General features: G+C 38.1%; 1 protein-coding gene across 3 annotated transcripts in view; it reads right to left on the reverse strand.

Moving 5' to 3' along the window:
* Positions 1 to 1,040: 1,040 nt before the first annotated feature.
* The window catches only part of PPP6R3 (protein phosphatase 6, regulatory subunit 3), a 68,591-nt gene continuing 50,901 nt past the window's right edge, over positions 1,041 to 18,730 (reverse strand). Inside the window, exons 16-24 of one of the 3 annotated variants that reach the window (XM_010562532.1) lie at positions 17,003 to 17,057; positions 16,143 to 16,273; positions 14,833 to 14,951; positions 13,250 to 13,403; positions 12,573 to 12,679; positions 10,890 to 11,040; positions 6,791 to 6,808; positions 6,358 to 6,480; positions 1,041 to 2,701 (exon numbers count right to left, since the gene is read on the reverse strand). In XM_010562532.1, the coding sequence (XP_010560834.1) occupies positions 2,650 to 2,701; positions 6,358 to 6,480; positions 6,791 to 6,808; positions 10,890 to 11,040; positions 12,573 to 12,679; positions 13,250 to 13,403; positions 14,833 to 14,951; positions 16,143 to 16,273; positions 17,003 to 17,057 (910 nt within the window). In that variant the 3' untranslated portion in view covers positions 1,041 to 2,649. Of the gene's footprint in view, positions 2,702 to 6,357; positions 6,481 to 6,790; positions 6,809 to 10,889; positions 11,041 to 12,572; positions 12,680 to 13,249; positions 13,404 to 14,060; positions 14,185 to 14,832; positions 14,952 to 16,142; positions 16,274 to 17,002; positions 17,058 to 18,730 lie in introns of those variants that run through there. The other 2 variants (XM_010562533.1, XR_774045.1) reach the window with 2 other exon arrangements.

Here is an 18,730-nt window from a genome sequence, read left to right on the forward strand (position 1 = left end):
AATAAAGACAACTATAAATTCCATTGCATGCAAGTCAAATTTGATTAAACAGGCTGGGTAACACAGCCATTCAGAAGAACCTTCCAAGTATGTTCAAACGTTTGTAAGCATATGTGAGCAGCATAAAAGTGTTGGTAAAAGATGGCAAAAGGTGTGGGGGTGGGGGTGGTGTGTGTACATGCCCCCATACACCCTCCCCAAAAACACATCTCCAAAGCTTTCCCTTCAAGTTCAGGGTTCCTTGTACAAGTAATACAGTTAGTGGGTAAAACACACCCTACACCTCCCCAGAACAAGCTCACACTACGTCAAATCTAGGTTAAATCCCAGGCTTAAACTCACCTCCCACACAAGCTGTTAAAACTAACAATAAATGCAATAGTAAGGAAACACCCTCAAGACCACCGGAATCAGCATGAGGTAAGCCAACCTAGTTTACCTCTGTTGCACCCTTTAATTAGAAGGCAAACTACACTGAAGGGTGAATTCCACTCACCACCACTTCTCACACCTCATGCCAACTGATATTACTTATCAGGAATGGAGGGAAGGGGGACAAAATACTCCTTTTTCAATTTTAAGCTCAGTATGAACTGGATAGTGGACTGATAAGACAGTTCATTAACGGAGGGAAGGACAACATACTAGAAGACTTTGTTGAACTGCAGACAACAGGGCTGAAATACAGTTTCAACTAATTTGCTGCCAGCATCTCCTTCACTTTTCATGGCTATGTAGCTAGTAAATTCAACTTGTTAGCAAGGGAAAAAATAGCTGCACTGGAAAGGACAAAAGTTTCATTCCTTAAAAGCATCAAACTTACGTAAGACAACACATTGCTTTACCTGGACTGCAAGTCATGTGTTGAAATAAGTGGTTTTGTTTCCACAATTGCTCAATAATTTCCTTAATTGTTCAATAACAGATCAGAAAGTGATAAAAGGACAGCTGCCAACCTTAAAGCTAATATACAAAACATTTTTGGTCAAGCTGATCTGGAAGCAATTCTGAACTGAAGAAGAAAACTTAGAAACTGACTGAATTCCATCATTTATAAAGTACAAATAAAAGGGCAAATAAATAAAATAGTTACCAATTCCACCTATGACAGTGTTTTTCCCCTCAATTTTCACACAACTGATCAGTTAACAATTTGCAATGACGAGTGCCACAAATTTGCTGCAGAAAATGCAAGAGGAAACAATAAGGGCAATGCCATTATACGTATGTGGTTTTTTTTTTTTTTATTTCTGTATGCAATGTAATGTTTAGGCACGTTGCTTGGGACACCTTCTAAAATAAATCATTGGCCATTGTTTAGAGTATCCTTTTGGCTTTAAATACTGGTCAGGAAAACAAATTATGTAAAAAATAAATGAATATAACTATTACAGAAACAAAAATGAATTTGTATCTAAAAGTGCAGGAGGTGAAGTACTTTAACCCTTTCACCAGACAATGTGGCAATATACAGTATATTGCTTCTGTTTGTTTGAGAAGGCTGTTGGAATTTTACACTGACATAGAAAATTATAAATTACACAGAATTAGTTTCCATAATCACTATATATATATACACAAACCAGCTGTGAAAAAACTGGTTTAGAACATACAAATGAAAGCCTCACACAGATCAGTACAGTGAAAGTAACAATTAACATGCTCTGCTGCCAAAATTTGTATTAAAAACACTATATACTTTTAAAATGCATGTACTGTAATTACATTAGCAGCACGGGCATTTAATTTACTTGACTTGTCTAAAAGGATTATAGCGTTTTAAATACGCAGATTGTTCTGAAATGTTCCATTGTATAATGCATTGTATTAAACTAAATCTTGGTGAATGGGTTAAAAGGCAGGTGAATCACTTAAACACAACAAGCTATGTGCACTTCAAATATTCTAGTGTTTCACCTGTAAGGTACTGTTTCAAGCAAACAAGACTTAACAGAACATATGGCTTTACAGTAACATCAATTTGTCAACTAAGTTGTAGCAATAAATACTTAAAACCTCTATCAATAGACTTACATTTTTGATCTGTTTTAAACAATACGGAAAACAATTACCAATTAAAAAAACTGTTGTAAAATGTTGAACACCAAAAAATTTTCATTTAAATCACTTTTGTAAGCTAAAACAACCAAAATAACATTTATAGGGCATTTCAGTTTCAGAAGAAACATGAATTAATTTTTTTCTTTTCTTTTTACAAGGTGAAAAATGTATGAAAACTGCTAAATACTTTGGTCACACTAATCGTCAAATAGTTATGTCTCAAATACATTAGATTTGTGTATTCACTTTTTATAAAACTATTCTTACAGCCATTTTAACTATAGTAACACTACTGTCATCATTACATGGGTAGCAGGATCTTATTTCACAGGCCACCCATTATTTAGAACAATACAATATAAACATACGCAAAAATTATTGGTATTTCTCAATGTGCAATATTTTTACACTTATGAATTTCTGTACAATGTCTTAAAATCTAGAATATAAATGTTGCTGGTCCTGATCCCTTGCGAAATTAGTGCAGCAGTGACTGGCTTCAACAGGTTCTAGATGAAATCCTCAAGAAACACTCAAACACCTGGATATCAGTTCATTTTCTTCAGCCAAGGTAGTAGACATCACATATCATACAGGGCCATTAACAGACGCCTCTCCTAAATGAGTGTGTTGATCAGTCCTAAGAGGCCAAAAAAAGAGATGTAATTATACAAGAAACAAGAATAGTCCAAAACAAATTCGGGTAGGTACAAAAAAAAAAAAAACCCCAAAACCAAACTGTCCCAGATCATGTGGAGCATGACCCCTGAGCTGGAGAGAGGAAACACAAGCTAATAACATGCTCATCCCATTTATTTTCTGGAGTCCAGCATTTCTGGAGTTTTCGTTGCCTAATTAAGCATAGCACTTTAATTAACTGAGCACACCATTGAAGAGTGTTTGATCTTTGTTAACTGAGCTATTAAATGATCTCCAGAGATGTGGTATCTCCAAGAGAACAGCTAATAAAAAGCACATTTCTGATACTTCTCCAAATCTTATTCTGAGAGACAAAATGCGGTATCAGGAGTATTTAAAGTTGCATTTGAAAGTAAGCAGCTAAGACACAACACGAAAACCAAGAGTGTCTTAAAAAAACTGCTTTAGTTACTAATCTAATCTACAAACTGGCATTTCACATATACTTTGGAAATGAGTCCATTAGCATGAAAATTTCAGCAAGTATGGAGAAAAGTAAGGAGCAAACCTACAACAGTGAAAACAATAATAGTATATACATTTCCAGATAAGAAACTTAGTGTAAAAGTGGGCTCAATTGCTCTGGACTAACACAAATAAAGAGATCAAATCAGTAGTGCATGAGAACATTAGAGAATTGCAAGCAACAAAGGCAAAAAATCTCAACTTCCATTCAGCGGAAGTCTACTGAATACTTTTGAAAACTCCCTTAAAGAATATAAATACCATTTGGAACTACACATGAGAAAAGTTACCTGTAACTCCTGTTCTCTGATGGTGTACATCACAGAGAAGCCACTCTTGGGTCCGTGCTCTACATGCACATGACCAGCAGGAGTCCCCTAGCTAAGTCTTTGGCTGCTATGCTCTAAAAACACTTTTTAAAAAAATATATACACATTAGAGAAAAGACAGACAGCACTAGACAAAAGTAAACACTTCTTAGAGAAACCTGGAAGGTAAGAAACAAGTGCTGCGTGGACAGGAAGTCTGACAGTCCACACAGCAGTAAGTCATTTATTAACTGGAAAAAAAGTCCATGACAGAACAGGGCTCCTAGCAGAGATTACTACTGCTGGCCACCAGCCAAAGACCTACCTAGGGGACTCCTCCCACTAGTCATACATGCATGGAGCCCCAAAACCACAATTATGTTTATCTTGATATTTATACTGCGCTTATATAAGGATCTGCTGTGACAGCCACCTTTAGAGAAAGTACTGAGCTTTGCTGAAGCCAGATGGATTCAATGAAAGGTGTTCTTGAAATTTCCTGCAACTCAAAAGCAATCCAAAGAACTGCTAGCTCTGAGGGCCCTCTATTGGTTTAGACAAGCACCTTTACTCAAAAGGCAATCACCTAGTACCCAAAGACTTCTTCCCTACATTTTAATGCTTATCAGCATTAAAAACATTGTCTTGATAAAAACAGTACCTCCAGTAAAGAAGAGGCTGTGAAAGACAGTTTCTGGGTTTCCCACTTCAACTAAGTATACAGGGTTGGGTTTTTTTTCTTAGAATCCACTTCTTGATTAAATTTATGGAATTTATGCAGAGCAGAAAGTTCTGGCTTACAGGAAAAGGTAGCAGTGTTGTAGTGTAACACCCAGTACCACAGAGGTTAGACATACTAGCTCATAAACAAGTCTAAAAAATAAAATCTAAATTTGTCGAACATGCTTGCATCTTTCTTAGTCTGCATACAGCATAATCAGAACATGCAGCAGAGTTCTGTGTTGCATGTAGAGCTATACTCTAAATCTTTGCTTACAAAAGCATTTAAATTTTGTCTTCACTAGAAAGCTAGATATAGAATATAGCATCCACAAAGTCTTAAAAAAGATTACTTCTTTCACAGGATTTGTGTGAAAAAGACATTTCTCTAATAATAGTTTAAAATCTATTGAAGTCAAGAAACACAACAGCTTTTGAACTATTAAAACAAGTATTTAAATACACATTCAGAAAATATATGTGTGTGTATGTATATTCTGAATTCTGATTTTCAGAATCATACCCCTGTTTATACTGCAAGGCTAAAGTGACTCCTAGAATTCCTTTTAATTAAGCAAAATCCTCTCTCCCTTCAGAACATGCTCCCATTCAGAACATCCTCAGCTCCTCAACAAGAAGGCAGCATGCACAGCTCTGATCCCCCAAGCCCTGCCCTCCTAGAAAGAGGAGCAGACCCTACGTATTACTCAGGGTTTAGTAAATACACATTTAGGTTTTCCTTTTACAATGGTTTTCTTTGAGACAGCACAGTTCCTCTGGTCACCCTCGAATTACATCCAAACCAGGAAATGGCAGCATACCACCCTTTGCCTTAACACCAAGAATCAAGCCTGTGGGATTGTACCTGATGTTCAACAAGCCATTAGTTTGCTAGGAAACCAGTAAACTCTTGCCTAGATATTAATTTTAAAGTACTTATGAATACCTAAATTCCAGAGCAAGGTCTTCACTAAATACTGCCTTCAAGGGTGGAAATCTTCTCACCTACCTTAAAGTCTTGTTTTAGGCTTTTAAGATAAAGATGAATCTTGCTCTGACTGAAGTCTAGAAACTAGTGCAGATATGAAACACCTGCATTAAGCATTTCTAACACTTGGTGATTAATGTCACCCTACATGCATTTGATTTTGGTGATGCCATACTAGACCTGGAGTTGATTGTGTACATTTCCATACCATTGTAACTTGGGAGGCAAAAAAAAAACCCAAATGAGTACTTCAACAGGAAATGAAACAGGAGAAATACTGTCACAGGAGAAATTGCCTTTGTCAAATGCCTTTTTTCGGAGAAAGGAGTACTACCTGACAATTTAAGAGAAAAACTTATGCAAGAGCAGCTTTCTCTGGTAGTACTCCCCTCAGAATTGTATCCTGAATTACTATTCTCTAAGACTGCACTAGTAGCCAAGCTGCCAAAGAAAAATGTCGTCTTTTCTTTCCTCCAATAAGTATGCTGAGCAATCCAGGCTGCTCCATATTTCAGGCAAGTTTTATTTGAAACAGATTATTTATGTACTTTGAAAAAGTCTTCCCCAAATCTACAAGTATTCAGATTAATACCTGATGAAGACAAGGGTGCAAGTAATAACTGATTCACAATCACACAAGCATGACTTAAAGGCACCATTTCCTTTCCATACAGCTGCACTAGTGGACTCCCCACAAACTGTTCTGCAGTATAGAATACAGAATGAAAAAATGGTAGACCTAACTTACGCAAATTTTCAGGACAAAGTCAAACTTATTCCCCTAATTATTTATTTTTTATCATCACTTTCATTAAGTGTATCAATTCACTATTCTAACTTGATAACATATCACAAACCAGAATTGGGATATTGACAACACCCTGCAAGACAAATAGTACAAGGCAAATGCATTTTTGACAACTCAAAGAGTCTTACAATCAACAGAAGATATAACTTTTGAGAATTTTATAAAAATAGATGCAAACACATGTTTAGATTGAGCTAATCTCAGAACTGATAACTAACAGGAATTCATTAATCTCTTTAGATCAATTCTATTAGAAAAACATGCAAACTGCTATTTAGAGGATTGAAAGCACCCTTGAATGCAGTTACCTCTGTTCCGGACTGCTGTTAGTAGGCTGCAGAGCTGAAGGAGCCTCTTCTGCAACCTCTGCATTCTCTTCTACTACATATTTACAAGAAGCATCCTGCGAGGTAGACAATTTTCCTTCCTCACTTAAAAAAAAACACAAAAGGAAAGAAGTTTAAGTTTACTTATAAGGAAATTTCAGGCTACATGAGAAAATTGGGAGATGGGTCCATATTTCACATGCAAATGTATTTAAGTTGATTGCAACATGAATACAAGCACACAGCTCTAGACTTTACAAACACCTAATAATGCACCGGTGTTCACGTCCATTACAACTTGACTGGATAAAAGGGCAGGAAATAGTGATTACAAATAACATCAGAAAGGAAATAAGGAATGTGTGTGTGATGCCTGAAGTGGTAACAATCAATCGTGATCCTTTACTATACATACCGATAGGATTTCAACACTCTGAAGCCAGAAGTATGCAAAAAAGGAAAAAAGTATAAGAGAAATTCAAGATTTCCCCAGAAACTGGCATTAAAGTCTGTCCATGAAACACATCAGCAGAATCATTAACTCATCACCATCTTTAATAAACTCCCTAATAACTCCACAGTGAAATACGATATATGGGTTAGGCAGTACTAAGACTGCAGCCCAGTCTATTTAATGAACTTCCTCTCAGAGACAAAACCAAACATAGTTCAGTGAAAAAGCAGTACACTCACTATATAAGACACTACCATGTAACTAGGCAGCCTCAAAAGTCATTAGCAAACAAATACTTGTGTTTTGTCTCTTAATCAAAGCTTTTCTGCCTCTCTATTCCACCCTCTCCCACCTCAGCCACACCATTATGAGTGCACTAAAATAAAAATTTGATCACACACTTGCAAGATATATATAGATAAGAGATATAAAGTAGCTCTGAAGTAGACACAAACATCAATCTTATACCTCTGTGGCAACAAAACTATTTATGCAAGAAGTCAGGAACATTTTAAAGCCACTCCCCTCTGCTGATTTTTCTTCCTATTCTCACAGTTCTCCTTTCAATCAATCCTTTAAATTTCAGTGAATCCCCCTCTTTCCTCCCATGCCTCCTTATATCTGCAGAGCCTGTAAAAATATTGGGTTTTGCATTTTAACCTCTCATCAAGATCCATTTTTTCCCATGGTATTGGGTTTGTGTGGCAGGGTTTTGGTAGCAGGGGAGGGGCTACAGGGGCAGCTCTTGTGAGAAGCTGCTAGAAGCTTCCCCAGCTCCAAGTCAAATCCACCTCTGGCCAAGGCCGAGCCCATCAGCAACAGTGGTAGCACCTCTGCAATAATGCATTTAAGAAGGGGAAACCTGCAGTGGAGGCGGGCAGTGGGATGTGAGAGAAAGCCCTGTGCAGACAGCAAGGTCAGTGAAGAAGGAGGGGGAAAAGGTGCGCTGGAGGAGGGATGCCCCTGCAGCCCATGGAGAGACGGCAGGCTGTCCCCCTGCAGCCCATGGAGGGGAGTGGGGGAGCAGCAGATGCCCACCTGCAGCCTAGGAAGGAGCCCATACCGGAGCACAGGGATGCCCCTGAAGATGGCCGTGACTCCATGGGAAACCCTGTGCTGCAGCAGCCTGTACCTGAAGGACTGCAGCCCACGGAAAGGACCCACACTAGAACAGCTCGTGAAGAACTGCAGCCCATAGGAAGGGCTCACGCTGCAGAAGTTTGTGGAGAACTGTCTCCCGCGGGAGGGACCCCACACTGGAGCAGGGGAAGAGTGAGGAGTCCTCCCCCTGAGGAGGAAGGAGCGGCAGAGACATGTGATGAACTGACCCCAATCTCCATTCCTCATCCCCCTGTGCCACTGGTGGGAGAAGGTGGAGAAATCAGGAGTGGAGTTGAGCCCAGGAAGGAGGGAGGGGTGGGGGGAAGGTGTTATAAGATTTGGGATTTACTTCTCATTATCCTTGTTTTGATTTGATTGGTAACAAATTAAATTGGGTTTCACCCCCCCAAATCCAGTCTGTTTTGCCTATGACCATAATTGGTGAGTGATCCCTCCCTGTCCTTGTCTCGACTCATAAGCTTTTTGTTATATTTTTCTCCTCTACATCCCACCAGTGGGGAGGAGTAAGTGAGCAGCCTCATGGTGCTTTGTTGCCAGCTGGGCCTAAACCATGACACCCATCAGATCTCCCCATCTCATCTGCCTTCATACTCTTTATATTTATTCAAAATAAAATACTTGTCGCTATCACCATCAGAACCGGTCTCCTAATTTTTTTGGGGTTGTTTTTGAAAACGGGTAGTCTCTGCCATAATTCTTCCCTTTTCAGTCTCCATTGTGAACTAAGTTCAGAAACCACATTTTTGTCATTTTCAGTTTTCCACAAATTAACTACCATGCTTATGATGCTCCTCCTCCCCTCAATATTGACCTCAACACCATCAATTTTCTATTGGCAGAAAACTATATAAAACTTAAGTCTGGAAGCATCCATATGCCAGGTAAACAGGCCAGAGTGGGACCTGCTCTCACTACTCTAACTGTCCCTTAATCTAGACTTTTTTTTTGGCATTGTTTTAGGTATTTATTCCAAAGGAAATACTACTTTTCTCTCCCGTTTCTTGTTTTGGTGTATTTAAAAGTCGGTTTAAAGAAAGCCACGTGAGCATTAACTTAGTATGACGCCACATACCTATCAGAATAGAGCAGTCTCCATATTTAAGAACTCACCTTTCAGCCTCCTTCTACATTTCCTTAATTTCCCCTTTCCAAATCAAGATGCTGAGTCCCCATTGCTAGAGGTTTTCAAGATGTGATTGGACAAAGTTCTAGATAATCTCATCTGGGCTCCCATTCCCACAAAAGGTTAGACCAGATGATCTTTTGAGGTCCCTTCTGACCTGGGCAATTCTATGATATTGCCTTCCTTTGCACCTCTGCATCCTTTTAACTACAAGAATTGAAATGCATACTCCACAGCTAAGGCAGGTAATTCCATGAAGGCAGGCAGGCACTGCCACAACATGCTGCCTCCTCATACTAGTTTTTGCACCAGTATCAGAAGTCACAGAACTTTAAAGTGCGTGTGAACTAAAGCAGTTTAAGGAAACGTTTAAAAACACCATGGATAACTAAATCCAACTGTAAACATCTAACACAATAGGAGTGCCGACCATATAAAGAATTCCCCAAAATACAGAATAAACTGGAGAGCAGATGCATCATTTACTAAGTCAGCAAGGCACTATGGTTCCATGCCACCTCAGTCTGCACCAAGTCATAATCTTCCTCTAAACTGCTTTGGTTCATTTCCTCTAACAATGCCATTTGATTTATAAGCACTGTGCAGCCATAAATGCTTCCTCCTCCATAGTGCAAAACATCAGAAGTCAGGTGCAAAAGAGGTTAGAGTTGGTATTTATTCCTTCAATAATCAAAAGGATGGAAGCAAAAGTGACTGAAAGCTGTTAGATTTCAATTCCTGAATGATCCAACATCAACAGCACTACCACTAATGGGACAAAGTAAAATTAATTTAAAAGAAGGGCAATATAAGGACTAACACTGGAAAGTTTTTTCTACTGAAATGGACTGGGATTTTTCAAAGCAGCTTCCAAGACATATGGACAATTCCTTTTCAATAACTAAAGCCAGAATAGGGACAGATACTAGGAAATTATTCTAAAAGAATGAGAAGAGGGTTGCATGCTAAAATGCTAGTATTATGTTCTGATTTGTCAAGATTGGGGCGGGGGACAACACACCAGCTTCAGTTAATGAAGGCAAAATTATTTTTGCAGGTCAGACTGTTTGTAGCCTCTATTTCCTTATATAACGATTTGATACCAAATAAAAACCACTTGATCATTAAATCTAAGATCACAAGATCTTAGTATACACTATCTCAAACAGATGAAATGCAAGTGTGCTTTATTCCCATAAAAGGATCACATTGTTGATAAATATGGTTATAGTCCATATTAGATATAAGACAGTTATTCCCAAATCAAACACTTTGTATCAGAAGATACCAAAACTAAGGAGTTTGTTCTTCCAGTTATTCTAGAATTCTATGTGCCACCTGTAGTCCAGAACAGATTTGACACCACCATCCATACCACCAAGAGTGATCACCCCAAATGTCTGATGAGTTACTCTCAAAAGCAGTACTTGGCTGCCAGCTTCTATCCTCCATCCTCCTGGATGGGGGGGAGTAGAATTCCAATCCAAATCTAAATTCCGTGCAAAATTTAAAAAGCTTAGCTTTGACATGCAATTAACTGTATGTTACAAGAATAATTGTACATAAAAAAAACGCACAGTAACATGCATCAGGGTCAAAAGTTATTGAGTCAGTCTTCCACTGAAATTAAGGCTTGCTAAGGAAAATCACACATTACAGTAACTAACTGGAAGTTTCAGAACAATTACTTTGGGAGAAGATTTCTAGTTAAATCATCAGGAATTATCACTTGCAAAGAACTCTTTCTGATGACAGGTAGTGTTCCATCAACAGTGCTTATTTTACAAAGGTAGGAAGACAAATAGGTATTCTCACCTTTTGAAAACAGCCGTTTCAGTTTTAGCATCTACAGTAAGGCTCAGTGTCTCTTTCATGCTGCCGTTCATTACTGTTTCAGTTACCTTGTCTGCATTTTCTACATCATCCTCTCCATCTGAGCTGGCCTCCATAGCAACACTTCCCGGGGCTAGATATATAGAAGTAATTTAATACCTGGCTGGTTATGTTTCTATTTCATGAGCAAGCATACAAGCCAATATAACCAGAACAATAATTTTGCAGTTTTTGTACACTTCTTGAATTCTTCCTTACACACAGTCACCTTTCTGCAACCCCCACTCTACACATATATAGAGCGTAAATACTTCCTACAGATGGCTTAAGTCGCATTCCATAACTAATTTTTTTTTAATTTTGCAAGCCACTTAGTGATTTAGATGTTACTGCAACAGGTTTGCCTGAACAAGACTTTAGTAGGATTACAGTGATGTATTATTTTTCTGTACAGTCAAATTCATTACACAAGCCCACACAGCACAAACTTGACAGTGAGTTTCCAAGTACAGACAAGCCTTTGGGAAGTCCAGTCTCCCTAGACTTCTCATCTGCACTTCTTGTTCTGCCTGTTAATAATATATACAAAAACCTAATTAGCACATGTTTGGCCTTCAACCAGTTCATACATGTAGAAGAAAGAATTAGTGCATGCATAGTGAAGGTAACCTGGAAAGGAACAAGCAGGAAGGGGAAATTTGAACACACTGAGCCTACTGGCCTATTGCCACATAGGAAGAGACTAGAAGCTACCAGTCTTCTCAGGCATCAGCTCAGCTAACTAAGTGCTGAGACAGGTGAGGATTCTCTAACAGAACACACTTAGCTTCTTTGTAATGCTTTTTCTGTTCACGATGTGCAGGCTTTTTAGAGGAAATAGTAACACTGACTCCTGTTTTAAATAGGAAACTATTTTAAATAGTTCAGAAATTCTCTGACAAGTTGTCCTGGTTTCAGCTGGGATAGAGCTAGTTGTCTTCCTAGTAGCCGGCACAGTGCTACGTTTTTGAGTTAAGTATGAGAAGAATGTTGATAATACTGATGTTTTCAGTTGTTGCTAAGTAATGTTTAGTCTAAAGTCAAGGATTTTTCAGCTTCTGATGCCCAGCCAGCAAGAAGGCTGGAGGGGCACAAGGAGTTGGGCGGGGACACAGCCAGGACAGCTGACCCAAACTGACCAAAGGGGTATTCCATACCACGTGACATCACATCTAGTATATAAACTGGGGGGAGTGGGGGTGGGCGGGATCGCTGCTCAGGGACTAACTGGGCATCGGTCGATAGGTGGCGAGCGATTGCATTGTGCATCACTTGTACATCCCAATCCTTTTAGATTACTATTTTCATTTTATTAGTGTTATCATTATCATCATTAGTTTCTTCTTTTCTGTTCCATTAAACTGATCTTATCTCAACCCACGAGTCTTACTTTTCCTGATTCTCTCCCCCATCCCACTGGGTGGGGGGGAAGTGAGTGAGCAGCTGTGTGGTGCTTCGTTGCTGGCTGGGGTTAAACCATGACACAAGTCATTTTCATTACCTGGCAGAACAGCAGTAGAGCCAGATAAGAAGTCTCTGGAAGCCTAAATTTTAAAGTTCAGGGAAATCTTTCTCAAGTACAAGTCTTAAAATCAATCTTTGCATTTCTGAATGCAGAGTACTTACTCTCTAGCTGTGTTGCAAGAGCAGTTATGTTTGCACTCAAGGGATCAATTGGGTCTGTGTTTGTTTCCATTTCCACAGGAGAATTACTTCTTAAGGAATCTTTTGAGCTTCAAATACAAAGTAAAGAAAGCTTTAGAGACATTTCTGAATAGCAGAATGAAAGTGTTCTTAAAACAGTATTTTTAGTTCTATATCAAGGCTATGAGTCCTAGAACTCTACTGAAACTGAATGACAAGTTTGTTTGTAGTAGTCTTGGGAAGATGTGCTAAACAGAAGTTTAGTAATGCAAAATCCACCAGAACAGAGCTGACTGAGCATATTTGGTGGTGGTTTTATTTTTACTTGTTTTATTTGGTTTGATTACAATTATTAGTGGGCATGTTCCTGCTAAATAAGGCAAACAAGTATCACTGGGTCCTTGTAGCATTTCCAGTATTTTTAACTGACTTTCTAAATGTACTCTTTGTAACTTGAAAGATGGTTCTCTGCTGAGACTACCAACGCAGTCCTCATCATCCACAACAGAAGTGATTTTATTAATTGCATATACAGTATAGCTACACGTTTTTCATTCTGAAGGAGCTCAAAAGTCAGTCACTTTTCTATCCACCATCAAATGGCAGATGCTATTACATTTAGTAGCGAAGAACTTGCCCTGAATCACTAACATTCTTACCTCAAGGAGGACGTGAATTCAGAAAAGGAAGCCCAGCCAGTTTCTTTTGCTGGCACAGGTTCTTCTGTACTCCACACATCAGACCCAACAGATTCCAGATTGGCACCATGCGCAGTCTCCATGGGTATATCAAAGTTAGCTGACCAGTTTGGTGCTGAAAAACCACCAACAAGTTCATTAGGAACAAATTTAAATAAAGAATATGAGTGCACATATGCCTAACGCACTGATTCTCTATATGTACATTCTAAAAAGAGCAGCAAAATTCATAACTAGACTTTAAAGCACATGCAGAAAAATCCTCTATATACTGTTAAAAAAATGAATGCATTCCCTAAAACAGAAATTCTGCTAGTAAGGCAGAATTTTAAAAACAGTAACTCAAGAGTATTCTGCTAAAAATTGATAGTTTATCTGAAGAACAAAACCAATAAGCCATACCAGATCACAAGTATCATCCCACTTTATTCTATAAACTAACATCAACATTTGTTATCATTTTTCAAAATTAATTTCTGTAATAATAATAATAAAAATCTCAAGAGTTTTCATCCCTTTTTCAGTTTCCTACGCACATTTTCCTGAACACAGAAAATGAGCATGTCAACTTAGGTATGGGCAGTCTCTAAATTTTTCATGCACTAACACCACTGCTAAGTTTCAGAAAAGTTTAAGGCTTTTTACAACTTAAAATATTTATTGGGATTTTAATTTTTGGAGCAACTGTGACTTAACAGCATCTAATTTAGGATAGGTCAATTCAAAATACTTCACCTACCCAAGGGGAAACATATTTGTCATTAACACTTACATACAAAAAAACAGGCTGAAAAGGAAGCTCTGACTAGCAATTAGAAATTCCAACCCAGGCAGATATGGGAGGAGACCCACATGGATCAAAACTTGTTTGACACACAGATGCCAACGACACCAATCTGACAAAAGAAAAGAAAACCCTTAACGTTTCCTTCTATTTTAATTTCTTACAGTCTAAACACAGGGCTTTTACCTACAAATACTGCCAGTTTAACTAAAGCTAGTTTAGTCTACTGTGACTTGAATGTGAAAACTTTTAAACCAATTACATCAGTTAAGTTTCCACATAAGAGTCTCCTGATGCGCATCTTTCACTCACACATGAAACCAGACCAATGCAAATTCCCTTGGCTTCTGTAGAAAGTCTTTTAAAACAGCATTGTTAGATGAAATGTTGGTCTGAAAGGCTTCCAGTAAAAATAACCATATTTTAGGTTTGGAGATTAACCACCTATTAGTTTTGCAGGCATTCAAGATGCATAAATGATTACATTTCATCCTCCCCTTTCTGATTCCTCCTCCTTTTTTTCCCTCTTGAAGAGCAGAAACATGAATTTTAGAAAGACTCAGTAACTTGACTCAAGATACATAAAGGAATTCAAACTTCCCAACATTTGCATGCTCTGTTGCAAGCAGTCTTTACAGTGGGAAAGACTACTTTATTAAGATAGTTGAATAGAAACAGTAAACAAGGAAAACTGCAAAGTAAGACTGCTAGATCTAACGCTTTCCTGTAACTCAAAGCAGCTGGGAGAAAAGCTACGTACGTTCACTTAAGTCTACTTCCATTTTGTCCTCTGTATTGGTGTGTGATTCAAACAACTCTTGTTTTGTTCCATCCTCTTCTTCAGAATCAGTACTTTCTTCACTGTCTGTACTGCCCGAACTTAAAATACAAAGAGATAGTTTACATTCAGTATTTAGTATCAGACCCTGCGCACAATGAAATACCAGCAAGTTTGAGGCTAAAGAACATTACAACAGCTATCATTTCTGATAGATTAACTAAGGTGTAATTTGTTAGCTGTTAGCATTCCCCACATTTCTCCCCAAACCCCCAGAGTTTAAGTTTTCACTTAATCATGTAAAGAGGCTATCTTTTTCCTCCATTTGCATTTAAAAGACAAAGATTGGTTTTACTCCTGTCATGCAAAAGGGAGCAGAACAGGCAAGTAAAGAATCAGATCTGTGTACAGAGGTTGTTGGCCTATTTGGTCTCTTCACACTAAATGGAAATGCTGAAATACAAAACTCTTCAACACCATTCTAACAAGATATAACTTGATTTATTTTAAAAATCTAACAACAAATCTATTTTAAAATCTCCCCAACTGTATTCCAGTCCATCCTCTTTAACTTCACATATACTTTAAACCCTAGGGGCATCTCTCCCTTCCTGGTGAGTGCAACTAACACAAAAAGCAAGGTAACATGAGAAGGTAAGGATGTCCTTGAAACACACCACATTAAGCAACCATGACATCATCAGACAGAATAATTGGTTTTGTACAGAATATATTAGCAACTTGCATTTCAAAGGCCGCAAGGGAAGAAGAGATTGGGTTTGTGACTCAAGCCACAAGAAGGTCAGAAAAGCCAAGACTACCCTAGGACAAAATTCAGTAGATATCAAGGGAGGCTGCACAGCCCTGAGAGTTTTGGGGATCAGATGCTCCTTCCCCTCAACGTAGCTTCCTATGCAGTTTTGTCCACAACCACAATGGTACTGTAGAGAGGAAGGACAGCAACATCTACAGAGGTGTCTAGCGGGACTGCATTGTCCAAGGCAAGAATGGCTAAGCAGGTTTAAAAGCAGAGGGAAAGAATAAGAAGCAGGAAAAAACAAGCTACAAAAGCTGAAGTGCAGGAAGAGCTGAGTAGGCAGGGCAGCTGTTGCCATCTTCTGCAAATTATGGCTGGGAGACGGCCACTAGAGCTATCCCTCTAGTCATTTCTCCACAGAAAAGAAATAGCTAGTTATGCTGGACAGCCTGTGCTAACAGTCAGTCTGAACCAAAAGACATGCTCAGTATTGAGGGCTCACTATACTGCCATTTGAATGAAAAACATTTCTTACCTGGAACGCCTCTGGGATTCTGGTGTAAATGCAATATGTTTTTCTTCCCAAATGTCTTCTTCATCAGAGCCACCATCATCAAACTGCTGTATCCGCTCCTTACAGCATGCCTCAAACAAGGCTATATTGCCCTAAATACAGCAAAAAGTATAAAATCTGTATTTATGATTAATCATTTTGCTCCCATTAGTAAATATTTTGAAAATATATGACTATTCAGAAGAGAATCTTAAACTACTGGGGGGGAGAAACAAACAACATTTCTCTAAAAGCAGCAGAAAATCCGAATGTCTTAACAACTTAAAGCTTGTCAAGAAAACATTCAGTGGTGTTTGTTTTACTAAGCTAATAAGTTGAGTGGACCATCAAAGAACAGCTAGGAGTTTCGATCATGTTTAAGAATGGCATGCACAAATGACTTTGAACAGTTTTTCACATAACCAGACCACCAAGTACCCTAGCGTTATTTTCTGTAGTGGAGTTCATTTCAGCTCAACTGACAAATAACATCTAGGGTTAAAGTCTCTGGCCTTACTTTCCTATCACCACAATCTCACTGGAAGACTGAAATAACTTCTACTGATAAAACACAAGTGTGCAATATGCACAAATCAGATCCTAGCTTGTTTTTGAACCTGGCCATACAAATTAGAAACAATTCTGTTTAATACTGATCACAAGGAACAATAATCGTGTCTTCCAATTAGAAAAATCTCATGACACAGGAACAAGGTAGGGTAGTTATTTTTCAAAGATTACACATCAAAGGAGTAAATATAACAACCACCACCAAAACGCTGAGGTCACACCAAAGTTTAAAAGACAGTAATTTTTCTGACAGTACAAGAACACATACTTACACTTTCATTTGTATTGAGGGTAAAGTTGATGTCTGAAACCCGATCAAAAGAAACGCTACAAAAAAAGCAGACGCATGCAATAAAACAAGATGTTGTATTATGACATGGAAGACATTTCATTTCTCTTAGGTGTCTCATTTTCCAATAATCTAAAAACATAAGATTAAAACCAAAGTAGTTTCCAACATAAAACAGTCAAATTCCACATTGAGGAGGCCTGGCATTCATGTGATTTTTGTAACTGTGAAATTTTTTTTAAACAAAAATACAAAACAATGTTGTCTCTACCCTATAGTTAGTAGTGAAGATGCAACAAGCCTAAGCAAGCATAACTGAAATGATATACGCAAGTATAAAACACTGTACTGTTATGCACTGGAGAAAAAATGTAGGTCTAAAGAATGCCTAATATGACTATGGTCTACCAAGATACAGCTCGAAATCCTGCAAAGATCTGCATTAGCAGTTCTTATACCTTCTAACCGATTTCAACACTCAACAGGAAGAAAGTGAAAAATGTAATATCAACTTCTGTTTCCTAAACAGAAAAATGAATCTTTTTTTTAAACCAATCACTGAAGTTTTTTTCCAAACTGAAAACGAAGTATTAGGCTTTACACATCTTCACATATTAAGTTATTGAGCAGTTTCACTAAACTAATTACAAACATGTCTTTGACTAAAAATAGCATTAGGCAAACCAAATCTTTAGGGGAAGCAAAAAGAAACAGAGGAGAAGAAGATGGGAAATACTACCACTTTCAGAAGAGTTAATATTTTCTTCCTCTAGCCACATATAGCAGTGCATTCAGCAGAGCAGTACTACTCTTCCTCTAATCCTCATTGCATTACAAAGTAGGGAACAAGGTAAATGGTCTAAAGGAACGTAAGTTTCAAGTGTAACTGAATTACTGAAGTAACCATCTAAATTACTGTACAACAGTAGGCAGGTAATTTAAGCTGTAATTGATTCTTGCACAAAAGGCATAACTTTAAAGTAACTTTATGTACAGCTTAATTCAACTCATGAGTACATCATCAGTATACCTATTACAAATCTCAAGAGATCTGCTTACACAAGTAGTCATCTTCTTTCCACCAAGACCATATACTACCAAAGGCATGACCTTAAAGGAATTCCCACTCCTATCCTTGCCAAAATCCACTTGCTTCTAACAAAGTTAAAGACTATCCTGAGTGGCTTCCTCTCCCACTATATCTTAATCTAATCTCAGCACATTATGTGGTATAAAAAGGCAGCAATGCTTCTTAGACAGCATATGCAAACTTCAGTCAATTATCACTTACTGAACATCTTACAGAAGAGCACTGAGACATTTTATTGTATTTTACCCTTCTAGAAGCCATCTTCAAGTAATGCTTTCTACTCTCATCTGCATGTTCTTGCATCCCAAGACATGAATTCTTACCAAAGTCAAGATCAACTTTATTTTCAGCGAGAACCCCTATTCTTTCTTTTTCCCATTAAGGCATCAGTTTACTTAGAAATGAAGAAAGATATCAGTTTTTCTGGGGGGTGTTTTTGTTGTGGGTGTTGGGGGGGGGGGGGGAGTGGTTGTTGTTTTTTGTTTTTTTTACCTGACCATGATTGTTCTCATTTCCTCATCACTTACCATATTTGTAGAAATGAGTCTTAACTGCCTTGACCTTGAAAACAAAGGTAGATTTACGATGCCCTTCCTTACTGTCCCCTACAGAAAAGTACAC

This window comes from Haliaeetus leucocephalus, unplaced genomic scaffold (genome assembly GCF_000737465.1).
Source record: "Haliaeetus leucocephalus isolate CR32 unplaced genomic scaffold, Haliaeetus_leucocephalus-4.0 Scaffold161, whole genome shotgun sequence".
NCBI classification, from domain to species: domain Eukaryota; kingdom Metazoa; phylum Chordata; class Aves; order Accipitriformes; family Accipitridae; genus Haliaeetus; species Haliaeetus leucocephalus.